Here is a 25,450-nt window from a genome sequence, read left to right as displayed (position 1 = left end):
TGGCTATTTCAAAAAAAGGATTTGAAGGGGCCACAAAAAATAACAATAATGTATCTGAAAATTGGAAATGAAACAAGAAAAAAATGAACATGTTTAATATTAAGAAATGGAATTTTAAATCTGGTTTGATTAGATTACATGAAAACATCATGCTAAGTGCATAAAGTCTATCAAAAAAGACCAATATTATAGGATTCTGTTTTTTAAATTTTTATATCTTAAAGATTTTTATTTATTTATTCATGAGAGAGACAGACGCAGAGTCACAGGCAGAGGGAGAAGCAAGCTCTCTGTGGGAAGCCCGATGTGGGACTCGATCCCAGGACCCCAGGATCATGACCTGAGCCAAAGGCAGACACTCAACCGCTGAGCCACCCAGGGGTCCCTATAGGATTCTATTCTTACAAAATGTCCCAAATACTCAAATCTAGTGAGACACAAAGTAGAGTCCTGGTCATTCAGAGCTTGGTGAGACATGGAGCTAGAGGGGTGGTACCAAATGTGGTTTCTTCCTGAGATGAAAATATTCTAAAATTGACTGTGATGATGGCTATCTGATGTATCTGAATATATTAAAACAACCATGTAACTGTACACTAAGTCAGTAAGTTGTACATCTGAATTACATTTCAATATGAATTACATTTCAATAAAGCTTTTAATAAAAATAATACAGAAGAGACTGAAGAGGTAGGTGGGCAATCTGCAAGATTTTAAGATGACACCAGGTAGCTAACACTGATTACAGTGTTATTTTTGTTCCTAAATTTGTAGCTTCCTTTTTCTTACTAGCAAGCCTTCATACGAACCAGATTTTAACTCACAGAGGGAAGACATCTCCCTGTATGAACTGGGTAAGAGGGAGAAACATGGGTGAGATTCAGTGGAAATAGCTCAAGTTGAGAAGAGGGAACAGAGGAGCAAGAGATGGAAAAGCCAAGGAGGGCAAAAGCCTCCACAGGGAGAGGCAAGGCGGCATGGAAGAGGTGCCCTCTGGAGTGGGAAAGGAGAGCTCTATATTTAGGTGAAAAAGAATGGACTCAGGTAGAATTCACAAAGCTATTTCAACTTTCATTCCAAGACAAAAGAATGAAAGAGAAAAATACTGATGAGGCAGTTCCTTGTGGGGGCCAGCAGGGGGTATCGTGAGTCCAGAATGGTCCAGTTTGCTGTCAAACTAATGTTTGGTTTGGGAGGGGTAAAATGGTTTAGGAGATAATTTGCAAACTGTCCTTTTAACTCCATGTGAAACATTTGCAACTTCATGTCTCTAAGCTAACCTAGAGGTTCCTTTTTACCAACATGTAAATAATTTATAGTCTCTTTGGCAATTATATATTACCTCTATTTAGAATAAATTACAAAGATTTCTGCTCTTTTCTAAATGTACTGGTAAGACAGTACTGTAGTAACACCTTAGATTCATACAATAATTCTCAACACCGCCACTTTTTATATTTAATACTTATGCACCCAGGACAGTGTTAAATAATGCAAAAGACAAAAAAGAGAAAAGTAGTCACTATGTATCCTTTAGTAGGAGTTTATTTAAAATCTCAGTAGGGAAATGAGGGGTACATGAGGTAACGTTCACACTACTGGATAAGTGACTTGGAAATTCAGGAAAAAAAGAAAAGATCATTATTAGGCTAACATTAGTCCGGCAAGGCCCCTTAAGCCAGTCTTAAAAGCTTTTCTAACTTTAAGTATGGAAAAGCCACGGATGTTGTAGGCGGGGGAACCACCTGAGCAATGTCAGAAGGAAATGTGTACAATATGTGGTATGAACCATAAAAGATCTGATTCAGTTAGGGAATGGGCAAAGAGTTAGAAAAATAAAAAAACATCTGTGGAAACCTTTGCCTCTAAAAAAATCAGAAGTACTGAACAGCTAATATATGGTACACAGTAGGTACTGTGATTACTCTATTCCTGCTCTAACGAAACTTTTCTTTGTCTATTAGGGAAGACAGACACAAATAGAGGGTTTAAGGTTTCTACAGGAAATAAAAAAACGAAAAGTGTTATTCTATTTAATATAACCAAGCAACATAATTAAATGCTATAAAGAGTATTACAGAGAAATCTGACCAAATCTAGAAGATTCGAATAAAATTCTCTGAGGAAGCAAAATCTGAACTGAACTCTAATGAATTAACAGAAGTAAACAGGCAAAGGTGGGAGAGAATGGTTCAGTGGGCAGAGGAATGACATGTGCCAAGACCTCAAGCTGAAAGGCAGGCTCTTTTGAGGAAAGAAGTTCTGTGCAGCTGGAGGAAAACAACCAAGGAGAGGAGGACACAAGAATATGAGGTGAGGCTGGAGAGGCAGTCAAGTGTCAGAGCACTCTATGTCTCAGAGTTCTCATTAAAAATTTTGGCCTTCACTCTAAAAGAAAAGGAAAGCCACTGAAGGGAATAGCAGAGCCAGTCAATTATAGGAGGGATTACAAATACACAGATCAAGCAAACTTTCACCTGAGTTAAACCAGGTCTCTGAAGAGAAGTTTTCAGTTTAGAGCAAACTAAGTTGAGTTCCATATCTCTCATAGTCATCTGTAATCGACTGGGCACTGTATTTAACAGCACAGAAAAAGAGTGGAGCCTGTGCTCATGAAGGAGGAGGGAAACACTGCTTACCTTTGGACTGTTGGCCTGAGGAGAAAAGATTAAAGTATAATTTGATAGTATTTTCCAGGGATTTTACGTTTATTTTTTTAAAGATCAAATATGATTTTGTCACTTGCAAATATGGCAATATAAATTAATCATGAAGATACCATATTTTGCATAAAAAGGGGCTCTTAGGTCTATAAAGCTGATTACATTCTTAATTTAAACCTATTTTAATTGTGATTATTATCTTTAAAACCAACGGAAGTTATTAGAAGCCCAAGAAATATTTAAACATTGAGAGAAAAATTAATTTACTGAAACTGATTGAAATAATGGGACTATATTATACTATATGCTATCATACTAACTGTATCTTGGTGCTTTGGTGAAGAGGGAGAAGATTCATTTTCAGGAAAGCAGGGTTTTGAGGCAGTTGGAGATTCCTACAAGAAATAAGTAATGAAAAATGTTACTCTATTTTATATCATTATATTTCTCCCTCTATTCATGGTGGGAGAGCTTAATAAGGGAAGCTTAATTTTTTTTCCTAGTTATCTCCTTTCTATATTCAGCTAGGAAATTAATATGGTACTGATCTGCAAACTACAGATGTCTTAAAGTTTATGAAATACGGCCTACTTTATACTAATTATAGTTTATTTTAAATACTACGTACAGAATTACTCAAAAGAAATGATGCATGTTGCCTTAAAACCATGATGTTGTATTAGCTTGAACTGACCACATTTAAAATAGGTAAAATCTAAACATTTAAGGATAAAAATCTAATAGTCGCCATACAAACTGGCTCTTGGTGAAGTCAGCGTGAATACCCAGGATTAGGCAAGTCACAGGAAAGATGTGGCAACTGCCAGAATGAGAACTTTACTTAAGTCAATGACTACATAGGACATTAAATTAAATTACTATTAATATTTAAAGTAATTTACAGATATCTTTCTATTTTTATAGATAAACAAGATCTTTTTAAATGCAAAGAAACTTTAAAGATTAGTAACTCACTAGAAAAAAACGTTTTAATGTGTAAGCCTACAAGAATATATAATATGAGCAAATCAATAACGTGCATTTTAAAAGCAATTCAGCTTTGTCAATATTAAAACACACTATGTGATTTCTACCACAGGTGTTTATAAGACTCTTCATAGAGGACAAAGCTGAAGAAACACATTTTTGATACCAATAGCCAAGCTCCATTTAAATCTTTTCCATTCCCCTAAATACTTTGAGTAATCTCAGGAAAAGTAATATTAGAAAAATCATATGCCAACACCTATTATTAATTTTCTTATAAAACCAAATAATGTCTTTGCATATTCATCTCTACATCTCTCAGTCTACCATGCTTATGAAACCGGACAAGGTACTGTTAACAATACACAAATTGTTAAAAAAAAAAAAAAAAAAAAAAAAACAATACACAAATTGTTAACTCCATATCCACTGATTGGAAAATAATCTTCAGGTTTATACCTTATAAAATCTGTAAACACAAAAACTAGATAGCAGTGAAAGTTTACCAAGAAAATCCTTGAAGGGACAATCTTACGAATCAAACATCCAAGGCCTATACTACTAATGAAGAAAATATTAAAATCATATCAAATTATATATTTACAAAAAAATTACACATAATATCCAAATCTAGTACAGCCTCATTTAAGTATTTTTTTCCACTTCAGAGGTTTCACTTTTCATTTCTTGACTTCTTTATTGTTAACTCCATATCCACTCATTGGAAAAAAATCTTCAGGTTTATACCTTATAAAATTTGTAAACACAAAAACTAGATAGCAGTGAAAGTTTACCAAGAAAATCCTTGAAGGGACAACCTTATGAATCAAACATCCAAGGCGTATACTACTAATGAAGAAAATATTAAAATCATTATCAAATTACATATTTACAAAAAATTACACATAATATCCAAATCTAGTATAGCCTCATTTAAGTTACTTTTTTTCCACTTCAGAGGTTTCACATTTCGATTTCTTGACTTCTACAGGAATGTCTGATATTAAAAGTTTGGAAAAAAGATGAAATAAAGATTTGATGACCCACAAAGCAAAAAATAAGTGAATGGTAATCAATTTATTTTTCATAGGATTGTCCTACAGAAATAAAAATACAGCAAATGCAGTAATAATGAATGTACAAGAATTATAACTACTTATAACAAAAAAATAACTACTTACAACAAAGATTTTAAACTTATATAATTTATGTATATTTATAAATGTATGTGCCTACATAAATATATCTTAAATGTCTACAACCAACAAGTTTTAGTAAAAACCATACATAAGCAGAAACAGATGCACCCACACATATACACGCACACAGACATATACGAATCTATGTCCTCCAACGTTGTCTGACAACTTAATTAGGACTTATATCATCATAACAGTATTTGCTACATTATATTAGGTTTCTTTATTACGTTTCAAGCTATACACTCTTTAATCTTCATCATCTATTAGTCAGCTAGTTTGTTCACGTACAGACCCTCTTTCCTAACCTCAAATCTTAAAAATATGTATACTAGGTAGTGATAATAAATAGAAAAATTTACTTGATGAAGTAATTACCTAGAATTTCATTTATAAAGGTTAAGATGCAGGTAACAAAAAAAAGACATTTCTACCAAAGATAAGTAAATCTCTGGTCTCAAGAAAATCATGCTCTCACAATTCTGAAACACTCATTAAGAACAGAAACGTCATGAGAACTTCAGGCAAGTTATTCTAATAACAGACTGAAAATAAATCTCAAAGATTTTAAAAGTAAGACATTTTAAGTCTATATCAGCAAAACAATCACTGTTCTAAAATGAAGAGCAGTGGAGTTGGTTCAACAATGACTTTTGTATTAGAGCATTATATATGACAACATTTACAAGCCTTTGTGTACACTGAACTGTTATCTGGCTCTTGGAGTTAAATGAATTTTCTATTAAAATCTCTAGGAATCTTAGCTACTCACGTTATTCTCAATGCTAAAATAGTTTCAAGCATTCTTCTTCAATAACACAAATTCCAGAATTTCTTTCCTTTGGTATGCCCTCTATGTTCAAATCACATAATAACCTTACAAAACATAAATTATAAACTGGTCTACTACTTTGTTGTTCTATTAATCTCTTATACACAACGTGTGTAGACTGTTTCTAACAAAAAGTCTTCCATTGAATTTCACGAAAACCAAAATTACAGTCACACACACACAAAAAAAAAAAACCCAAAAACTTGTTTTGACTGATTGAGGTAATTTATAAAGGAATTTACAACTGGAAGTACCACTGAGAAACATGCCTTAGGGAAAGTTCATTCTGTTTTCACTAACAACCTGAAAATGCAGGAAACCCGTTAATTATGCCAAAAGAGAAGTCTGATGGTAAAAGAAAAAAAAGAGTCCTTAGCGACAGATGTCTTTTTAATTTTTAATTTTTTTTTTGACAGATGTCTTTTTAAAATAAGCTTTTCAATTTTAGAGTGTTACCATTATTCTCACATTCTTACATTAGTATGGTTAATGTTCTATAAATTCATGCAAAAAATTTCCTACTCCATCTCTAAAATGAAGCTATAACACAAAGAGAAAACTCACAAGGAAGGTAAAAACTTCATGGGTTTTCCATTCTGATGTTTGCATCAAAGTTTTTCCCTTATTTGAAACAGAGAATATTACTTCTCAGATTAATAAAAGAAGTCTCTTTATGCAGAGAACAATTAGGGAAACAGAGGAGTGGGATTCCACGTCTCTCAAGGGATTAAGAAATTAAATGTCTTTACTATTAAAACCTCCTAGAGACTGAAGACAAACAATAGCAGATATACGACTTTAAAACAGAGTTACCAAAAATATCTATCACCTACTAGGCTCAAGTGTATGCATTATTAAGCCACAGATGAGTCAGTCCACTGTGCAAAAATCAATAAGCTGCAAAAACCAAAACCCATTCCAGGACAAATTGATGCTATATACAACAGTAGTCACCAAAGTAGGAGATTCAGCTACAGAGAAAATAAAAGTACAAAGAATAAAGAACTTAACAAAATTCTCAACAGATTTTCTCAGAAAGTCCTACCTTGTCATTGGTGTCCAACACAATGGTGCTATGTCTCCACTTTGTTAATACTATCGGTTCCTGCAGCCGCCTGTCCAAGCTCCTACTTTTAATAATTTCTCTTTGCTGCTGAGATGAAGCATTATACTAAAAACAAAAGACAAAAAAAATAAAATTATACTTCATAATTGATAGAAGCAGAAATGGAATCTAAACAGGACACAAGATGCTTGGCAAAGTTCATCACAGGAATTCTTCTGACTTCCATTTTCTCATCTTTGACCATATTGTAGCTCAACTGAGATGATCAGAGATTTCAGTGTTGGGGAGACCAAGTTAATGTTGTTTGGCAAAATATTTAGTCTCTCCATGTCTTAGTTTCATCAAGTGGGAAACAGACATAATAGAAATATCTCATTCACAGAAGCGTTGTAAAAATTAAGCTGTATAAAAAGGGCCAAATATTGCCCTAATAGTAGGTTATCAATAAATGTTAGTTATCATAATTTATAAAATGAGGTCACTGGACAAATTATTTTTTTTAATGTTCCTCCTCTCTTGAAAATCCACGAGTTCAGAGGATCCCTGGGTGGCTCAATGGTTTTAGTGCCTGCCTTCGGCCCAGGGCGTGATCCTGGAGTCCTGGGATCGAGTCCCACGTCAGGCTCCCGACATGGAGCCTGCTTCTCCCTCCGCCTGTGTCTCTGCCTCTCTCTCTATGTCTATCAATAAATAAATAAATAAATAAATAAATAAATAAATAAATAAATAAATAAATAAATAAATAAATATTAAAAAAAAAAGAAAATCCACGAGTTCAATTTTTGGTTTAGGTTTTAAAAACAATTATATATATAACAGCATCCTCACATTTAATGGGCTGCTTTTATTTTGGCTTTTATTTATAGGCCAAACATACTATTATTTGTTTCTCTGAAGTTGTTAAACATAACCAGGTCAGAAGGCAGAGACTGTACTAGTTTGAAAGACTAATCCTGAATACGTCAGTTGTATACAAAGAATAGACAATAATTGCTCCCAAAAAATAACATAAAATTAAGAACACATCTGTAAGATATTAAAGTATGTGTTTGAAATGTCAAGTAGATCACTCATATTCCAGAAATATGAGTTTTAAGAGGTATGCTGCTGGGGATCCCTGGGTGGCTCAGCGGTTTAGTGCCTGCCTTCAGCCCAGGGCATGATCCTGGAGTCCTGGGATCAAGTCCCGCATCAGGCTCCCTGAATGGAGCCTGCTTCTCCCTCTGCCAGTGTCTCTGCCTCTCTCTCTCTCTCTCTCTCTCTCTCTGTCTCTCATGAATAAATAAAATCTGGAAAAAAAAAAAAAAAGTATGCTGCTTTATACAGCCAATTTCTTTTCCTGAAAGCAAAGAATATCAAATACCTATCTACTTCTCCCACCCCTAAGAAGCCCAATAAATCTTAAAATTTTAATGATTCATTATCATTTCAGTAAAATTATAGGAATGTTTTTAATATTAAAGAATCTTCCAACATCTTTCTCCACAATATGTCATTTCTTTAATTCCCCAAAATGAGCCTACACACACTCCCTAAACTATCTCCCAAATTTAATTCTTCACATTAAAATTTGCCAAAGACAGGCAATCACATATGGCATTTGCTTTTAAATCACTGTTGCTTAACAAATAGCAATCTTAAAATTTGTCACAGAAGTTCATAAAGGGATCATTTCTAGAATGAACAGAGATGAAACTTAAAGGCTACCCCCAAAATATTCTGTGTCACAAATCTCTAAGTGAAAAGAGACCTAAACTGAGCTATGTTTTCAATAAAATCATCATTAGCAATAATTAAGATGTATAGTTGTGTAGAAGCATGTGTGTGAACTTTAATGGATACACCTATATTAGCTTATGAACTTTATAATTACTACAGTTGTTTAGAAATCCTTTCTGTGTAGCAACAAAAATGTGAAACTAAACAGCAATAATGGCAATAATTGCAACTATAAACATGCTGGTAGTTTTATCAGGCAACAATATGTTCACAAAAACAAAGCATAAATAAAATGTCAGATATAAAATATAGACAGAAGACAAAAACAAAGTGTCACAGAATTAGAAAAAGGAAAAACAACAAGACCCCACAGTTAAAACATGTGTGTGTGTGCATGCACACGCACACACACACACACACACACACACCCCCAGGTAACAAGATGGCTAAGTTTAAAACTTTTCTAATCCCTAAAAAACAAAAACAACTTTTTCTAATCTCTTTAAAAATACCTTTTAAGAATTTTAGATGAATTTTTATTTGAATTATTTCAAAATTACAAAAGAATAATAACCATAATGAAAACTCACCATCGAGTTTTAGCATATTTAATATAAAACAATTGCTTTAGGAATCTTTAGGGGGGAGAAAAAATAAATATAGATGTATTAGATGCCCTCTGAATATATTTTCCAGATTCCATTCCTCTCCCTCTTTCCTCAACAGCACATATAACTTAGTGGTCATCATTGTCCTCACACTTTGATACATACTTATGTCGCTATACATTCACACACTTCTGGAGTTTTAAAATTTATATAAATGGGAGTCATACCACATGCATCATTCTTCAACTGCTTTCTGCATTCAACGTTATTTTATTTTTAAGATTTTATTTATTTATTCACGAGAGAGACAGACAGAAAGAGAGGCAGAGACACAGGCAGAGGGAGAAGCAGGCTCCATGCAGGGTGCCTGATGTGGAACTCGATCCCAGGACTCCAGGATCATGCCCTGAGCCGAAGGCAGATGCTTAACCACTGAGCGACCCAGGCATCCCTCAATGTGATTTTTAAAAACATATCCATGCTGGTGCGTATGCAGTTCTAACTCATTTATTTTCACTAATGTTGATATAATTTAACCATTTTGCTACAAACGGATATGCCCTAAGGTGGTAATACTAATTTACACTTCTACCAGCAGAACAGAATGGCTTGCACTACCCTACTTGGTACTGTTAAGTATGTATGCACTTGTGTATATAAAATAAATGTTAAGTACACATACACATTTAAAAATGTGACAGGTGAAATGTTAGCTAGTTGTTTTAATTTATATTTTCTGATTACCTTAAACTTGGATATCTTTTCATATACGTATTTCATGTATTTCTTCTTCTGGTATTGCTTAGTCATATATTTTGCCCAATTTCAACTGGGCTTTCTTTTATTTTTTTTTTAATTTTTTTTTTTTTGGGGGGGGGGGCTTTCTTTTACACACAGAAAGAAACCAGGAAGTTACTTTGGCTTCTAAAGCATTTGTAAGCTACGTGAGTTGAATATATTTTTTCCTAGTTTGTAGCTCAGTTTTTCCCCTTAATGTATGGTACTTTTTATTATATTAAGACAAGTGTTTTGTTTAATTTGATGTAATCACATCTGTCAATGTTTCCTTTTATAGTTTTTCCTTATTATAGTTTTAAGAAGTCCTTCCAGGGGTGCCTGGGTGGCTCAGTAGGTTGTGGGTCTGCCGTCCGCTCAGATCATGATCCCAGGGTCCTGGTATCAAGCCCCATATCGGGTTCCCTGCTCTGCAAGGGAGTCTGCTTCTTCCTCTGCCTCTTCTTCTTCTTTTTAAAAGATTTTATTTATTCATGAAAGAGAGAGAGAGAGAAAGAGAGAGAGAGGCAGAGACACAGGCAGAGGGAGAAGCAGGCTTCACGGAGGGAGCCCAACATGGGATTCAATCCTGGGTCTCCAGGATCAGGCCCTGGGCTGAAGGCGGCGCTAAACTGCTGAGCCACCAGGGCTGCCCTCCTCTGTCTCTTCTCTTACTTGTTCTCTCTCTCAAATGAATAAACTTAAAGAAAAGAAAAGAAAAGAAAAGAGAAAAGAGAAAAAAAGAAGAGAAAAGAAAAGAAATCCTTCCTACTTTGAAGTGAAAGGTATTTATGTATCTTTCTGTAGCTTTTAAAGTTTTGCTAATTACATTTCTCATCTACCTGGAATTAATCATCAAGTGTGAAGTGAGGTCAAGGTCTATATTTCATTTTTTTTCACGTGAATAACCAATAATCTTAGCAACATTTATTGCACAGTCCATGCTTAATCCACTGATTTATAATGCTATACATCTGAGTTTTCTACTCTAGTTTCTTTCTCAACTGGTCTATTTCACTATACGTGTGCTCTTACTACCTTATCTTCATCACCAAAGCAAGAACTCCATCCCTCACACGCCCTACCTCCCGTTTTCAGGAATATTTTGGTTTTTCATAGACGTTTGAGCATCAGTCCCCAAAACGTGGAGAGGGAGAAAGTAAATGAAAATGCAGTGAATTTATAGATTAATGTGGGCACTGTTACAACAGTGAGCCTCCTGATGCAAGATCACAATGGTAAACTATACCATTTATTCAGGTTTTAAGTCCTTCAATTCTGCTCTGAAATTTTCTTCATTAAGATCTTGCAAACCAGGGCACCTGGGTGGCTCAGTTGATTAAGTGTCTGTCTTAGGTTCAGGTCATGATCTCAAGGTCCTGGGATCAAGCCCCAAGTCAGGCTCTCTGCAGTGTGGGGAGTCTTCTTCTGCCCCTCCCACCACTCATGCTCTCTCCCTCTCTCAAATAAATCTTTAAAAAATAAAAATCTTACAAACCCTTTATAGGCATATTTTTAGTTACAACTTTTGTTGTTACTGCTGCTGCTAATGTAAAGAGGATCTTTATTTCTATCACGTTTCAAACCTGACTTTTTACTAGAGAGATGGGTAGTTTTTTATGTTGATTTTATAACCAGCAACTCTGCAGAATTCTCAATAGCTTTGAATTTCTAATCAAAACAACAACTGTATCTTTCTTCTCTATTTTATTTTTTTTACTTTGTTGAATAGAAGCAGTGATTTTAAAAAAGTTCAAATCTGATTCCTAATTCTAAAGAGAAAGCTTCTGTCACCTCACCATGAAGTATGAAATTTACTGTAAATTATTTGACAAATAACCTTTAGAATGATGTAATATATAGCAGTACATCACTTCTTGTAGAAGCAAATACTGGGGTCATGGTTTTTTTATCCTTTGTCAAAGAACAGGGGTGTTTAGACCGTTTATATTTAATGTAATAGGGATCCCTGGGTGGCGCAGCGGTTTGGCACCTGCCTTTGGCCCAGGGCACGATCCTGGAGACCCGGGATCGAATCCCACGTCGGGCTCCCGGTGCATGGAGCCTGCTTCTCCCTCTGCCTGTGTCTCTGTCTCTCTCTGTGTGACTATCATAAATAAATAAATAATTAAAAAATATATTTATATTTAATGTAATAGTATACAGACTTTAAGTCTGCCATTTTAGATGTTTTCTATCTTGTAACTCATTCATGTTTCTCCTTTCTTGCCTTCCTATGGGCTACATGAAAAGTTTTTACTATTCTATTTTAATTCATCTATAGTTTGAATCTTTTACTAGTTTTTAGCCCTTGTTTTAGGGATTACAATTCACATATCACCATCTACTATCAACATTTTACTATTTCAAATGAAATGCAAAAATCTTACCAAAAATTACATCATTTCATTCTCCCCTATTTATGGTATTCAGCTGTTGTATCATCTCTACCTATGAGTACTTCAGAAATGTTTCAGAATGAGTTCATTTGAAATGTTTCGAATGTCAGACATAATTTTTAAAACTCAAGACAAATCTCCTCAGATATTCAACCTTTCCATTGTTGTAACCTCTTCATTTCTGATGTTTCAAGTTTTCTTCAATTATCATTTATTTCTGTGTGAAAGACTTCATATAGAAATTCTTTGCAGACATGATGTTGGTAACAAATATCTTCGTTTACTTTCATCTGAAAATATCTTATTTTACTTTCATTCCTGAAGAGCATTTTTGTTGAATGTACAATTACAGGTTTACAGTTTTTTCTTTTAGCACTTGAAAAATGTTATATCACCTCCTGCTGGCTTCATGATTTCTGGTAAGACATCTACTGCCATTCAAGTCATTATTATCTATAGATACTGTGTTGTTTCATTGAGCTGCTTTCAAGATTATTTTAGGAGGAAAGGGAAGAGGAAGTCTTTAGTTCTCAGAAATCTGAATAGTAGGTGCCTACATGTGGATTTCTTTAGGTCTATCCTGTTTATTAGTGTTACTCAACTTCTTGATTTCTGTTGGTTTATCTTTTGCCAAATTTGGGATGTTTTCAACACTGTTTCTGCAAATATTTTTGAACCTCACACTCTTTCTTTCTTCTCTTCTTCTAGAACACTGATGAAATGAATATTAAATCTTTTGTATCTTCCCAAAGATTTTTGAGGCTCTGTTCATTTTTAAATTTTTAATTCTATTTTTTTGGTGCACATGCCCATTGGTGACATATTTGCTCATAAATAAATCATCAGGGAAAGCAACTCATATGACCAAATTCAAAGAACAGCAGAATATACCCTTACCCACAGTAGGAGGCCTTTACAAAGGTACACAGCGAAGAGCACTAAAACAGAAGTGGGTAAAGAATGGATCCAATGATGCAATCTATCATGGTAGGTAATCTGGTCTATTACCGTTTGGTGGCTGTAATGATTGTCTCCCTATGTTGAAGTTCTGCACACCCAGCAAAAAATATGTCAAGATGTAAATGTTTTTTATTTATCTTGGTCAGTATTTATGGCATATTTTCCAGTTATAAGATTCATGCTTTCCTTCAATTTTAGAAAATTCCTGGAAATTATATTTTTAAATATCATTTCCCCTTCTTTCCTCCATTCTCCTCTTCTGGATTCCTAGCTTATCAATATAGGAAACTTCCCACCCATCTTCCATTTCTCTTAGCTATACTTAAATATTTGTTATCTTCCTGCCCTTCTGTTTGTATTACTGACTGCATTTTTTATTGCAATGATGAGTTTTTCATCTGAAATCTTTCTAATTCATTTTTTATCATATTCACCTATTCAGATATCATTTGGTTTTTTTCCCCATAATTTCTAGTTCTTTTTGAAGGAAAGCCTCCATCCATAACGTATTTAAAATCTTTATTAAGTTATCTACAAAATTAATTTTAACTGGAATACAATGTTCTGATTGATTTTTTCATGCTTATATTAGCATTGGGTTCTTCATGTGTTTTACTTGGAATTTTAAATAACAGACTCATTTTCAGCTGAAGATGCTTTGTTTTGTTCTCTTTTCATTCATCCTATTTTTCCTTCCCAGTCCTTCCTCTAGTCTAGTTTTATGGTACCCTTCACCTATACCCAATCTAGAGCCAGGTATGCACAAATGTATGTGTGTACATACTTTGTCTCACTTAGTTGTCATATATAAATGCTTCTTTCTAAATTTATAACAAACTTCTTGAGGATAAAGACCATGCCCTGTGCATTTGCATTCATGATAACATCTATACAGTGCTGGCCACCAAACATGTATTCAGAAAACAGGAGCTAAGTTTCTATCATTTGCACTGGGAGTTACGAAACTATCTGACAGAACTTAAGTTTGAATTTTTTTTGTTTTTAAGTTTGGATTTACTAAGTGGTAAATTACTTGGGATACAAAATTTAACTATAATTTTCTTTATCATATAGTAAAAATTATTAAGTAGTAGTTCTAAAACACTTTGCCTTATTTCCTCATTCCCACTGTACCCAAATCAAACCTTCTCCTCACATCCAATTTAATTAGAAGTTCAAGAAACTGCCCATTCTGATTTAATCCTAAGTGGCAAATAGTGGCAGAAAATGAAATAATACCACAAACTAATGACTCAATAATGATCACAATCAGTACCCATTTCCACTGTTGTGAAAATACCCTGAAAAGTTTTGATATGACTCAGTCCCTTGCCTTCTTTCATCAAGGACATCTCCACAAGGAGGTTTCTCAATGTTGAATGTGTTGAATGTTTAAGTTTTTTGACCATGGAAAGTACAGAAGTTGTACAAAAATAAACAAATATTTAGCTATGAGTTAACTATAAGTTCCAAATTGCTCCTCATGTAAGGTCATCCTGGAAGCCTCTTCTTTCAGTGGACCCTGACCTGGGACAAATCACTCAAAAGTCTTGTGTCTGATCTTACTCCAGGCAATCAAAAACTACTATGAAGTAAGATGCAATACAACAAAAGATTCTTCTATAACTCAAATGGTGAGGTATTGATAAGGTCTTTATTTATTCTTGGCATTATTTTATGGTTAATTTTTAAGTAAAAACAATGCAACAAAACCATACAGATAATAAAACATCAGTGGTTGTCAGGGGCTGGGAGAGGTAGTAAACAGAAGATTTTTTTTTTTTTTTAAAGATTTTATTTATTTATTCATAGAGACAGAGAGAGAGGCAGAGACACAGGTAGAGGGAGAAGCAGGCACCATACAGAGAGCCTGACGTGGGACTCGATCCCGGGTCTCCAGGATCACACTCTGGGCTGCAGGCGGCGCTAAACCGCTGCACCACCAGGGCTGCCCACAGAAGATTTTTAGGGCAGTGAAAATCTTTGTATATTATAATGGTAGACTTATCAGTGTATTTTTGTCCCACAGAATATACAGCCCACAGAATACACAACACCAAGAATGAACCACAAGGTAGACTTGAACTTTGGATAATTATGATGTGTCAATGTAGGTTCATCCTTAGTAAAAAAATACACCATTCTGGTAAGTGGTGTTGATAATGGGGGAGATTGTGCATGTGCAGGAACTGGGGATATATGAGAAATCTCTGTACCTTCCTCTCAATTTTATTGTAAACCTATAACTCTTCGAAAAAAATTAAGTCTTAAAAAAAAGAAAGCCCACAATGTGAGAATATCTTCATAATCCTTTGCATGAGTCTTGTGACCAAAATATAAAAGTTATCTTTCATTAACACTGTTATGTTGCAAACAAGCATTTTTAAGAACAATTCTATAGCTATATGTAAATTTTCATACAACTTCTCATTTAGAAAGTATTAAAAAATGGTTAAAAATATGAAATAGTTTTTTTCTGCTGAGCTGGGCAAAAGAGAAAGTACTTGTGTAAAATACATGCTAAAATACATGTAAAATACATAAATACAAAGGCTTATTTGAAGATCTCACAAGGCATTTCTACCAAGAAAATTCTGGGGCTATACTTCTTAGCTAAATTAACCGAAAGAATTATTACTTCCTTTATCCTTACTACTTACCCCGAACCCTGCCAAGTTTGCATCATAGCAACCTACATCATTCCTTAAGATCTAAACATTTGAGAAGTTCTCAGACATATAATGGAGTTCTTATGCTACTTACTGGCTCAAGATAGGTCACAAAGGTGTTCTTAAAAATCAAGTACTGGCTACGTATCTTATTCTACTAGTATCAAGCCTCATAATTTCATAAAATAATTAGAGGCCAGATAACATTCACAAAGGAAGAAACCACAATTATACTTTACTAGACAGTGTTTCCCAATCTTCAAGTTAGTAACACCTTAGTGGTTTTTTCTACATCTATGTATCTTTATACTAATAATACTTTTCTTTAAATTGACTTACTTTGGCAAAAAGACAAATTTCTTTAAGAATTAAAGTCTACTTAACACGACATGTCTGCTAACCAGTCATTTTCTATATCAAAATTTAATACCAATTAAAATTTAAACGTTTGCTCAGATATCATTTAAAATTATCTCAATACTAATAGTTACAAGCACATGACCACTCTGAAACCCATTGCCTTAAGATAGACTCAGCCCTGATGTACTTATCTGAAAAGAGGTATCCAGTGAGACCCCAGAAGATCTTCTCAGGACATGTTGCTAATGACTGGCACAATTACAACACATATTTACATATGAGAATAAGCTGGAATACTGAGTTGCTTTTTTCTCTTAAAAAAAAAAAGATTAAATGTATGACCAACCTCATGTAGAAAATTCAGTATATGCAGATAACTAGATATAAGATGGCTTTACTGGCAGTGAAGGAGATTCTTATTTCTAGGAATGATGAAAAACTGAATTCAAGTTAAACCAAGAGAATTTTTAAATAGGAATTATCAGTATTACATAGCAAAGATCATATGCATCTTAGAAAAATTTAGCCAAAGGATTCTCGATGAATTTCAGAAAAAACATTTTGTTTTTTAAAAGCTATATTAAATTTTAAAATAAATCTGAAGCCTTTTTAAGATATTTTGTCTATTTTAAAATAGAAATTCAGTGTTAAGGTTTATTACCTTTGGCAATTCCCATTCCGAACGAGATCCATCTGCACTGTAGTAATATTGTCTACCTTGATCATCAACATGCTTGAGCCACTATAAAAAAAAAAAATTTAAAAAAAAGGTGTAAAACAACACAAACACACAAAAAAAAGTATTATTTTTAAAATTTAAGTAAAAGTGAGTTTAAGTTTACCAGACCTACTAGATATTTTCTTATGAATTTTATTTGCTCAAGAACACAATAAGAAAAGTTTACAAACTTTTAAGAATGGTAAGAATAAACTCGATATTGAATGTGAATTTATTTTTTCTTTCTTCCAGTGTCATGCTAGTTCCAATGCCAAGTGCCACTTAACACAAGGAATATGTAACAAAGACACACAGTATAGATATACACTAGACACAGGGCTACACTCACTCTGAAAACAGGGTTGAGAAATGAACACAAATTTTGTTTAATCTTCAAATATAAGACTAGTGAACAATTTAAGCCAAACTTCATGCAAATCCTTAGGAATTACCTCCTGCAGCCCACACATTTCTTAGTATCATTTCAATAACACTAATAATAAGGATTCATATAATACAGGGAGTTTGAGGGGCAAAAAACTAAGTACTGCTGATATAAACATATGATCTTTGTGAAATAAATGAAAACCAATGTTTCCTTATGTTCTAGTGTGAAATAATTAAAGCAAGTACAATTACCCAGTTCTCTTCTCTGCTGATATCAGACATTAATACATGAAACTACAATATGCATTCCCAAACTAGTTTATTAAACATAAAGTACTAGATTCATGGTTTTTTGTTTTACATAACATAGTTATAAAGGAAAAAATATTATAGAAAGTGAGGTGGTATATCAGAGTGATACATGCTGAGAAAACTATTCCCAAAAAACCATTCCTCAAGAAAAATATAAAATATAAAAAACAGAAGACACTCAATAGGGCTACTCTTAAAAAAGTTAGTCTTAAATGGTTTTGATACCACAAAAATCACCATAATTATAAGCAGTTTAAAACCATGAATCAGTAGTTATAATGAGTTTTCATGTGGTCAACTGTCATGATTTCAGAATTGCAATAAAGAATATTTTCATGAGTTTTTTAAATATTACTGAAACTTCAGGACACAACTATTATGAAAAAATCCTGCCAAAAAAACTAGATGAGTAAAAAAGAATGTACCTTTTCATTAGTATAGTCACTGGTATATAAGGTATGCCCACGTTCATCCAACTCTTCTGACCAACCCCTTGGAGGAGAACCACACTGACTATCTGACTGGTTGTAACAAATGCTGTGGTAGTTTTCTTCTGATGAAAGAAGCTATAAATAGTCAGAAACATAAGGATTTTTCTTCTTTGAAAAAAAAATATATTTATATATATGTAGCAGTTGCAAACCTAAGCAATTAACTGTATTTGGCTATAAGTACTAAAGTATCTTGACTATATGTGAGTATTTAATTTTTCAAGACAAACTGTTAGTCTTTAGATGGTACACTGTAAGTGGTAAGATAAAATTAATAATAGTTATTTTATCACAATGATGCAAACCTGGAAAAATTCATCAAAATAAAACTGAAAACATTGTTTTCAGATTGAGAGATAAAATGCTACCTTCTATTATTTAATGCTGCTTTTGAACTGAAATCAGGTTAAAAACTGACAGGAGTGTGTATGGATATATACATTCAGGTGTAAGCGAAACGGAATGAGGGCACTTTGTTAGACTGAAAATTCTCATGCCTTGACAACAGTGCTCAATAAAATACCTTGAATTATGTTTTATTTTAATGTGTGGAACTGGGAGGGGAGAGACATTAGTCTTGTAATATTGTACTTTATGTTCTAATTTACTGACAAGATTTCCTCAATTGAATGTTTATCAAAGATGGTTGGACACTAAACTTCAAAACAAGAAAAAAAATACTGAAAAAATTCAGACATGAGAAGTGGAAAAATTCAATATGGAAATAGCTTATGTATGCTTTACTTTTAAAAGTATGACAAAATCCAGACATACAAGAGAAACAATAAGATGGCCAAAACTTAATTTCTGCTTTTTTAAACAAGAGGCTCCATAATGTGAGTGAGTAGCAATTTGCTTACTATGCTCAAACTTTGTTCATTCAACAAATATTTATGAGATTAACTCTCATGTAAATGACCCTTCTGGGATCATTTTTTAGGTAAAATACCTTCCGCAATTAAATTTGACTCAGACTATAATCTTCTACCATCGTAATTTGGTCTAAAACACTACACTGTGTAGATTCTCAAAGTTGTAAAAGTAACTGAAAGACATAAACATACTAATAGCAACATGTTCATAAAAATTGACATAGACAACTTTACAGAAGCCTTGCATAAAGTGAGTTATATATGTTTTGCAACAGTAATACTGTTAGAAAATGGAATACCTATTTCATAAATCAGGACTTATTTTTAAATTGAGACCACTTAAAATATACGTTTAGGTAGGCAAAGTATAATAAAATCTTTTAGAAGCAGAGAAAAGAAAGAAATTTATAGGATGGAATATTATTCAGTCATAAAAAAAGAATGAAATTTTACCTTTGTAGCATCTGGACCATCTGTAGCAATGGACCTTAAGGCCATTATGCTAAGTGAAATAAGTGAGACAGAGAAAGACAAATACTGTATGATCTCACTTATGTGGAATCCTCAAAACAAAACAGAACAAGCTCATAGATGCAGAGAACATATTGGTAGTTGCCAGAGGTAGAGGCGGCAGCATGTTAAACGGGTGAAGGGGGCCAAAAGGCACAAACTTCCAGTTATAAAGTAACTAAGTCATGGATACATAATGTACTACATGGAAACCACAAGTTGTAATACTGTATTGCATATGTGAAAGTTGCTGAGAGAGCGGATATTAAAACTTCTCACAAGACAAAAAATTCTATAAAAGTGATGATGGATGCCAACTAGACTTATTGTGGTGCTCACTTTGCAATATACACATATACTGAATCATTAGGTTGTACACCTAAAACTAACATAATGTTCTATGTCAATTACATCTGAATAATAGTAAAATTAATTTAGGAAACAAAGTCACTAAATCAATATTTTCATAAACTTTCTGGCTGATGAAATGCTCCCATAATTTCCCAATTTTGTGAAATAAGATGTTGCTTTCTTGCATGAAAAGAAACATTCAGTATCCCCACATATTTTACTACTTTATAAAACAAGGAGTACCTTGAAAATCTTAATATTTGCTGCTAGAAAAGAGCTACTTAGTGGCACTTAAATAAAATCAATACAACTCTGCTATATTCCTTAACTCCAATCAGCAGGGTACTTGGCTCAGTAACTTTGGGGTATATAGTTTGCAGCAAATATAGCCTTGTAGAAAGATTTTTCATTTACAGGAGAATGACAGGTAGGTACTGAAAGGATTACCTAGACTACAACAATTTAAAATATTACATAATTTTTTTAAGAATCATCAAGAAGTGAATCCAGAAGGAGAAGTACAATATAAAGACCAGCTTTCTCTTTGAAGGCATCTGCCAAGCCCCAAATTAGAACATTAATTTTCAAGGCCATGAAGTATTGGGGAACAGGAATCAAGACTTTCAAAAGTAAAGAGTCTAACAGGATTTCCCCCTGACAATAAAGACCTGATACCCCCAAAGAATTATACCCTCAGATTATCAGTGAGCCAGAAACAAATCTTGTCCCTTTATTCCACACAAGGGAAAATCACAGGAATCTCCCTAGATAAATGGGGGAAAATGGGAGAATCTCAAACCACAAACCAGGCTTCATGCATCCCAAATTACTCTTACCTAGGTGGCCTATAAAAACTAAAGCTGAAAATTCAGTTTCAAATGTTCATAGCTTCCTGGCAGAAATAAAAAATAAAAAATAAAAAATAAATAAAAAAGCCATCCTCTCTGATGGAATAAGCTTTCAACCCCACATTAAAGACTTCCTATATATATGACTTTCCAAGTACTATATATAATCTCATATTAAAACACACATACGTAGACAAGATGTGAAACAAAACACCATGAGTAAGAGTCAGTAGACAAGCAGCATAATCCGACTCTTAAAGACCTCATGTACTAGAATTACAAAAAATAAAATATGAAATAAGACTAACGAAAGATAGGACAAATAAATTAAATACACGATCCTTCACTGGATCTTTCACTGCAGTTAAAAAAACTATCAAGGTTGTTATTTGACAAGTGAGAAACTGAATATTAACTGTGTATTAAATAACACATGAATATTAAACTTCTTGGGTATGATAAATAATCTTTCACCAAGAACAACAACAACATCAATTTTGCTGGAAAGTCCTTATACTTAGAGAAAATATTATGTTGTCTTATCCAGATGGTCCAGAAAAAAATTATTAGAGGGCAGAAGACAGAAGGAGGAAGAGAGAAATAAAGCAAACGTGGCAAAACATTAAAACAAATCTAGATAAAGGCTATCTAGCATGTGGATGTTCACTATACTATTTTTTCTTTTAGGTTTAAAACTTTTCAAAATAATAACATGGAGAAACTCCCCCCACAAATAAGTAAAAACTAAAATGTTTTTAAAATTTAAGGACTGGCTGAATATCAAATAAAGATGAAAAACAGTGAACAGGAATTACACCAAAAATTACTAAGAATGAAGCACAAAGAGACACAGAGATAAAATTCACAAGAGAAATCAAGAGACATGACCAGTGGAAGTAGATTACTCATCTAATCAAAGTTCCAGAATGAAAGGAAAGAGAAAGTAGGACAGAGGCTATATATAGATGGCTAAAAATTTTCTAGAACTAATCAAAGATAGGACTCCTCAAGTTCAAGAATCCCAAAAAAACCTTGGCAGGAAATAAAGACACTTTCACCTAATCACATTATGGGAAAATTACACATATGAGATCTTAAAAGCTGCCAGCTAGAAGAGACCAGCTGCTCTTCAAGGAAAAAATCAAACTGACAGCTGGATTTCCAACATCAACAACAGAAGCCTGAAAATAGGAGAATAAAATCTTCAGCGAACCAGGAAAAAACAAACAAGTAAACAGTTAACTAAGAACTGTTTATCAAGGGAGGGGCTGGGTGGCTCAGTCAGTTAAGCGTCTGCCTTCAGCTCAGGTCATGATCCCAGAGTCCTGGGATTGAGCTGAGCCGGGCTCCCTGCTCAGCAAGGAATCTGCTTCTCCCTCTCCCTCTGCTGCTGTCCCTGTCTGTACTCTCTATATCAAATAAAAGAATTTTAAAAATCTTTTTTACAAAGAACTGTATATCAAGTAAAGATATCCTTTAAAAATGAGGAAAAATAAAATTTCCAGACAAAAACTAAGATTCTATCACTAACAAATCCTCATTAAGAACATATTTATAAGTTCATGCTTAGGACAGTAATTATCCAAGACAAAAGTTATCCAAGGTAATCTAATCTGCATAAAGGAACATTAGAAAAGAAAGTGCTAAAGATGAGGATGAATTTAGAGTCAACAGTACAACAGTAAGGAGCCTAAAAACAAAAATAAAGGACAACAATAGCAAACAGCACATACAGTTCTCACATGGCTTTAAAGAGCAAGAAGATACTAACTTTAGACTTTGCTAAGTATGCACGTTGACATTTCTAAGGCAGGATTTGCAACAGCACTATTGACATTAGGGCCAGATGATTCTCTGTTGAGGGAGCTATCTTGTGTATCACAAGATGTTTAATAACCCACTTCTACCCACTAGATGCCAGTAGCCCTCAAGTTTTAACAACAAAAAAAATGTCCCCAGACATTATCTAATGTCCCCCAGGAGGCAAAACTGTATCCAGTTGAGAACCACTCTTTTAGGGTAACCATTAAATAAAGCTCTGAATCAGATGGAAGAGTGAATGCTTATTCCCCCTCTCAAACCCCACTAAAAGTACTGAAATATGCTTTTAAAGACTTATCACTGCCAAGAACAGGATGAACAAAAGAAGAGACAGCAGTCATGAAACTCTGGAAGCTGAGAAGCAGATGAACAAAAGATTAAATTATCTGCAAAGAACACAGATTCTAAAACAGTGGGGGTAGAGGGTGGAGTTGGAGAGGAAAGTGAAATCCAACCACTTGACAGAGCAGAATCTTCAAATGGCTCAGGAACTGACAGTATTAGGTCCTCCTGGACCTAGGGCTCAAGGCACGGATATTGCAATGAGGAATACAATTGCCAGAATCCCTTTCCTTCAGGCCTGCTTCCAAGATGTGCACCCTTCCCTCTTCTTAGAAGGAATTAATGGAATTAATGACTTCTCATGAGGGATAAACAGTTAAGATTCTGATTTGGAAGACAAGAGGCACAACTTGGACATGGGTACCAACCAACCAGAAAATGGGGAAACTAAAGAACTCTATGTCAAACTAAATGCTGACTGCCAAGACCCTGGAGGCCCTTACTTTTCCGGCAGATTTTAAGACTTCTGTGGAGACTGACTAGTCTAAAAGTAAAGACTTCATGGTCTGGGATGCCTGGATGACTCAGTGGTTTATTAGTGTCTGCCTTCAGCCCAGGGCGTGATCCTGGAGTCGCGGGATCGAGTCCCACATTGCGCTCCCAGCATGGAGCCTGCTTCTCCCTCTGCCTGTGTGTCTGCCTCTCTCTCTGTCTCTCATGAAAAGTAAATCAAATCTTAAAAAAAAATAAAAAAAAAAAAAAGACCTAACAGTTCTGACCCTGGAGACTCAGCAAGCAGCTGATCCATATTGCCATAGAGTGAAGTTCAAAATGTCTTACGATTATGAAAAAAAAATTATTCCCAACCTAGAATTTCTATACTCAGGAAAGCTATCAATTAAATATAAGAGCAGAAAAAATATATGAGCAGAATACAAACATTTTCACCTACAAAGTCTCAATATTACCTCCTATGTGCAATCTTTCTCAAGTAATTTTGGAAAATGTGTTCTAGCCACCTTGGAAATACCTATGTTTTAAACAAGCTGTACAGAAAGACTTATTTACAAATCACTCTCATCTATTTATTAAAATAGAAAGCTAAAAAGCACGTTTATAGTTGCTGTGTGTACTTTAAATTCCTTTAAATTATTCTATAAATCCTTTCCATAATTCTTCCAAATTATTAGGTTTTACTTTATTATTCATACACAAAACAATGTAATTTGAAATCTTTCTAGATCTACGATTCAAATAATTTTCCCAACATTTTTCTTGTTATAGTAATGCATGAACAAATTTCTCACTATTGTCGATCCCATTCTTGAACACTAAAAGTACAAGCTACCACCAAACCAAAGCTATAAATAACCAACTGAAAAATAGGACAAGAAGAGGAGTTATTAACTACAAAAAGCTTTTAGATTCTGCTAAATACAAGATGTGCTAGCTGATTTTTCCAGGTCCTACCTAACTGGAGTTCTGTTTTTATTATACATGCTTTCCATAAGTGCACAATGTCCTATGCAGGGATAGGGGCCTCGTCTATCAAAAAGCAGGATTTAACTCCATTCTACCAATCCCATCCAAACCTCGCCTGCATGTCTGAATAGTCCCAAGGAATCTCTCCAGACCTCTGACATGACTGTTTCTCAAAATATATCTGGCCAAGTTCAGTGCATCACTTTCCAAAAGGTGTAGGGGAAGGGTAGGGAACAGGTAGTATGAACACTTGGGTAGAGAAAATAATGATTTTATGGTGAACAGTTGTACTTTATGTGATGACTCATTTATAGCAAAGGAATTATACTTATTTCTTTACACTTAAGTAAAAAGTGATCTACTCTGACAAAAACTGAAAAGTAACTTGGGTAGCTGTACCAAACCAACAGAGAAATGTGTCTGTTTTAACAAGTTAATAACTTTGTATTTATGTATATGGCTGTCACATCATATATTTTCTTTCCTTTTTCTAAAAAATGTCCCTGATTCAGCAATAACAATAACTGAGTTAGTATATCTTCTATAATGTGAGGAAAGCCACTGGCACTAAGCAACTTTAAATGAGTTAGTCCAGGAACTAGTAAATACATTATGAGGTTAACTACTAGTCAGACATTAGAAAATAACTAGCATTAATATAATGAAACTGGGAAAGAACATTTAGTATCTTGGAGATTTCAAGTACTCTACCATTTCAATACCAAGAAACAAATCTATTTACTTCTTTTGTTTTGAATAATGAAAAGAGAGTAAGTCTGGTAAGTCACTGGTTGATTCCTTAACTACTCATACCTCTTGGTCTCCTGGACTTTGGAAATCTCCTTTGCTTATATTTGTATCCCGAGTCCAACGAGGTGGTTTCCAAGTTCTTTCCTGGGTACCTCTGTTATAGTAATAACAACGCCCTGAACTATCTTTATGAGTTTCCCATTCTCCATTAATCTGAATTGCTGGGCTCCCAGGAAGTGGGGGTAGAGCAGACTGGGATATTTTCAGTTCTTGTAGATTAGCGTAGACAGGAGAATCTGGACGTCCTTGATTTGGAGGTGTTGTTGCCTGTAAAAAATGTGAAATATTCATGCTTAAACTGACATAACATTTACAAATAAAAATTAAACG

At 34.0% G+C, this 25,450-nt stretch overlaps 1 protein-coding gene across 16 annotated transcripts in view; it reads right to left on the bottom strand.

The window, feature by feature from the left end:
* Positions 1 to 25,450, bottom strand: part of ARHGAP12 (Rho GTPase activating protein 12) — a 155,102-nt gene that overhangs the window by 59,883 nt on the left and 69,769 nt on the right. For 13 of the 16 annotated variants that reach the window (XR_005355203.1, XM_038529875.1, XM_038529886.1 and 10 more), the window contains 5 exons: positions 25,124 to 25,387; positions 18,079 to 18,219; positions 16,898 to 16,978; positions 6,727 to 6,852; positions 2,984 to 3,058 (listed from right to left, as the gene is read on the bottom strand). Coding sequence is in view for 15 of the 16 variants with exons in the window: in XM_038529875.1 (XP_038385803.1) it covers positions 2,984 to 3,058; positions 6,727 to 6,852; positions 16,898 to 16,978; positions 18,079 to 18,219; positions 25,124 to 25,387 (687 nt within the window). In the remaining variant the exon portion in view is untranslated. The remainder of the gene's footprint in view (positions 1 to 2,983; positions 3,059 to 6,726; positions 6,853 to 16,897; positions 16,979 to 18,078; positions 18,220 to 25,123; positions 25,388 to 25,450) is intronic. The other 3 variants (XM_038529879.1, XM_038529888.1, XM_038529881.1) reach the window with 2 other exon arrangements.

The sequence above is a fragment of the Canis lupus genome, chromosome 2 (genome assembly GCF_011100685.1).
Source record: "Canis lupus familiaris isolate Mischka breed German Shepherd chromosome 2, alternate assembly UU_Cfam_GSD_1.0, whole genome shotgun sequence".
NCBI lineage: Eukaryota > Metazoa > Chordata > Mammalia > Carnivora > Canidae > Canis > Canis lupus.
Note: the sequence above shows the minus strand (reverse complement) of the source record. Positions and strands in the feature narration are given on the sequence as shown.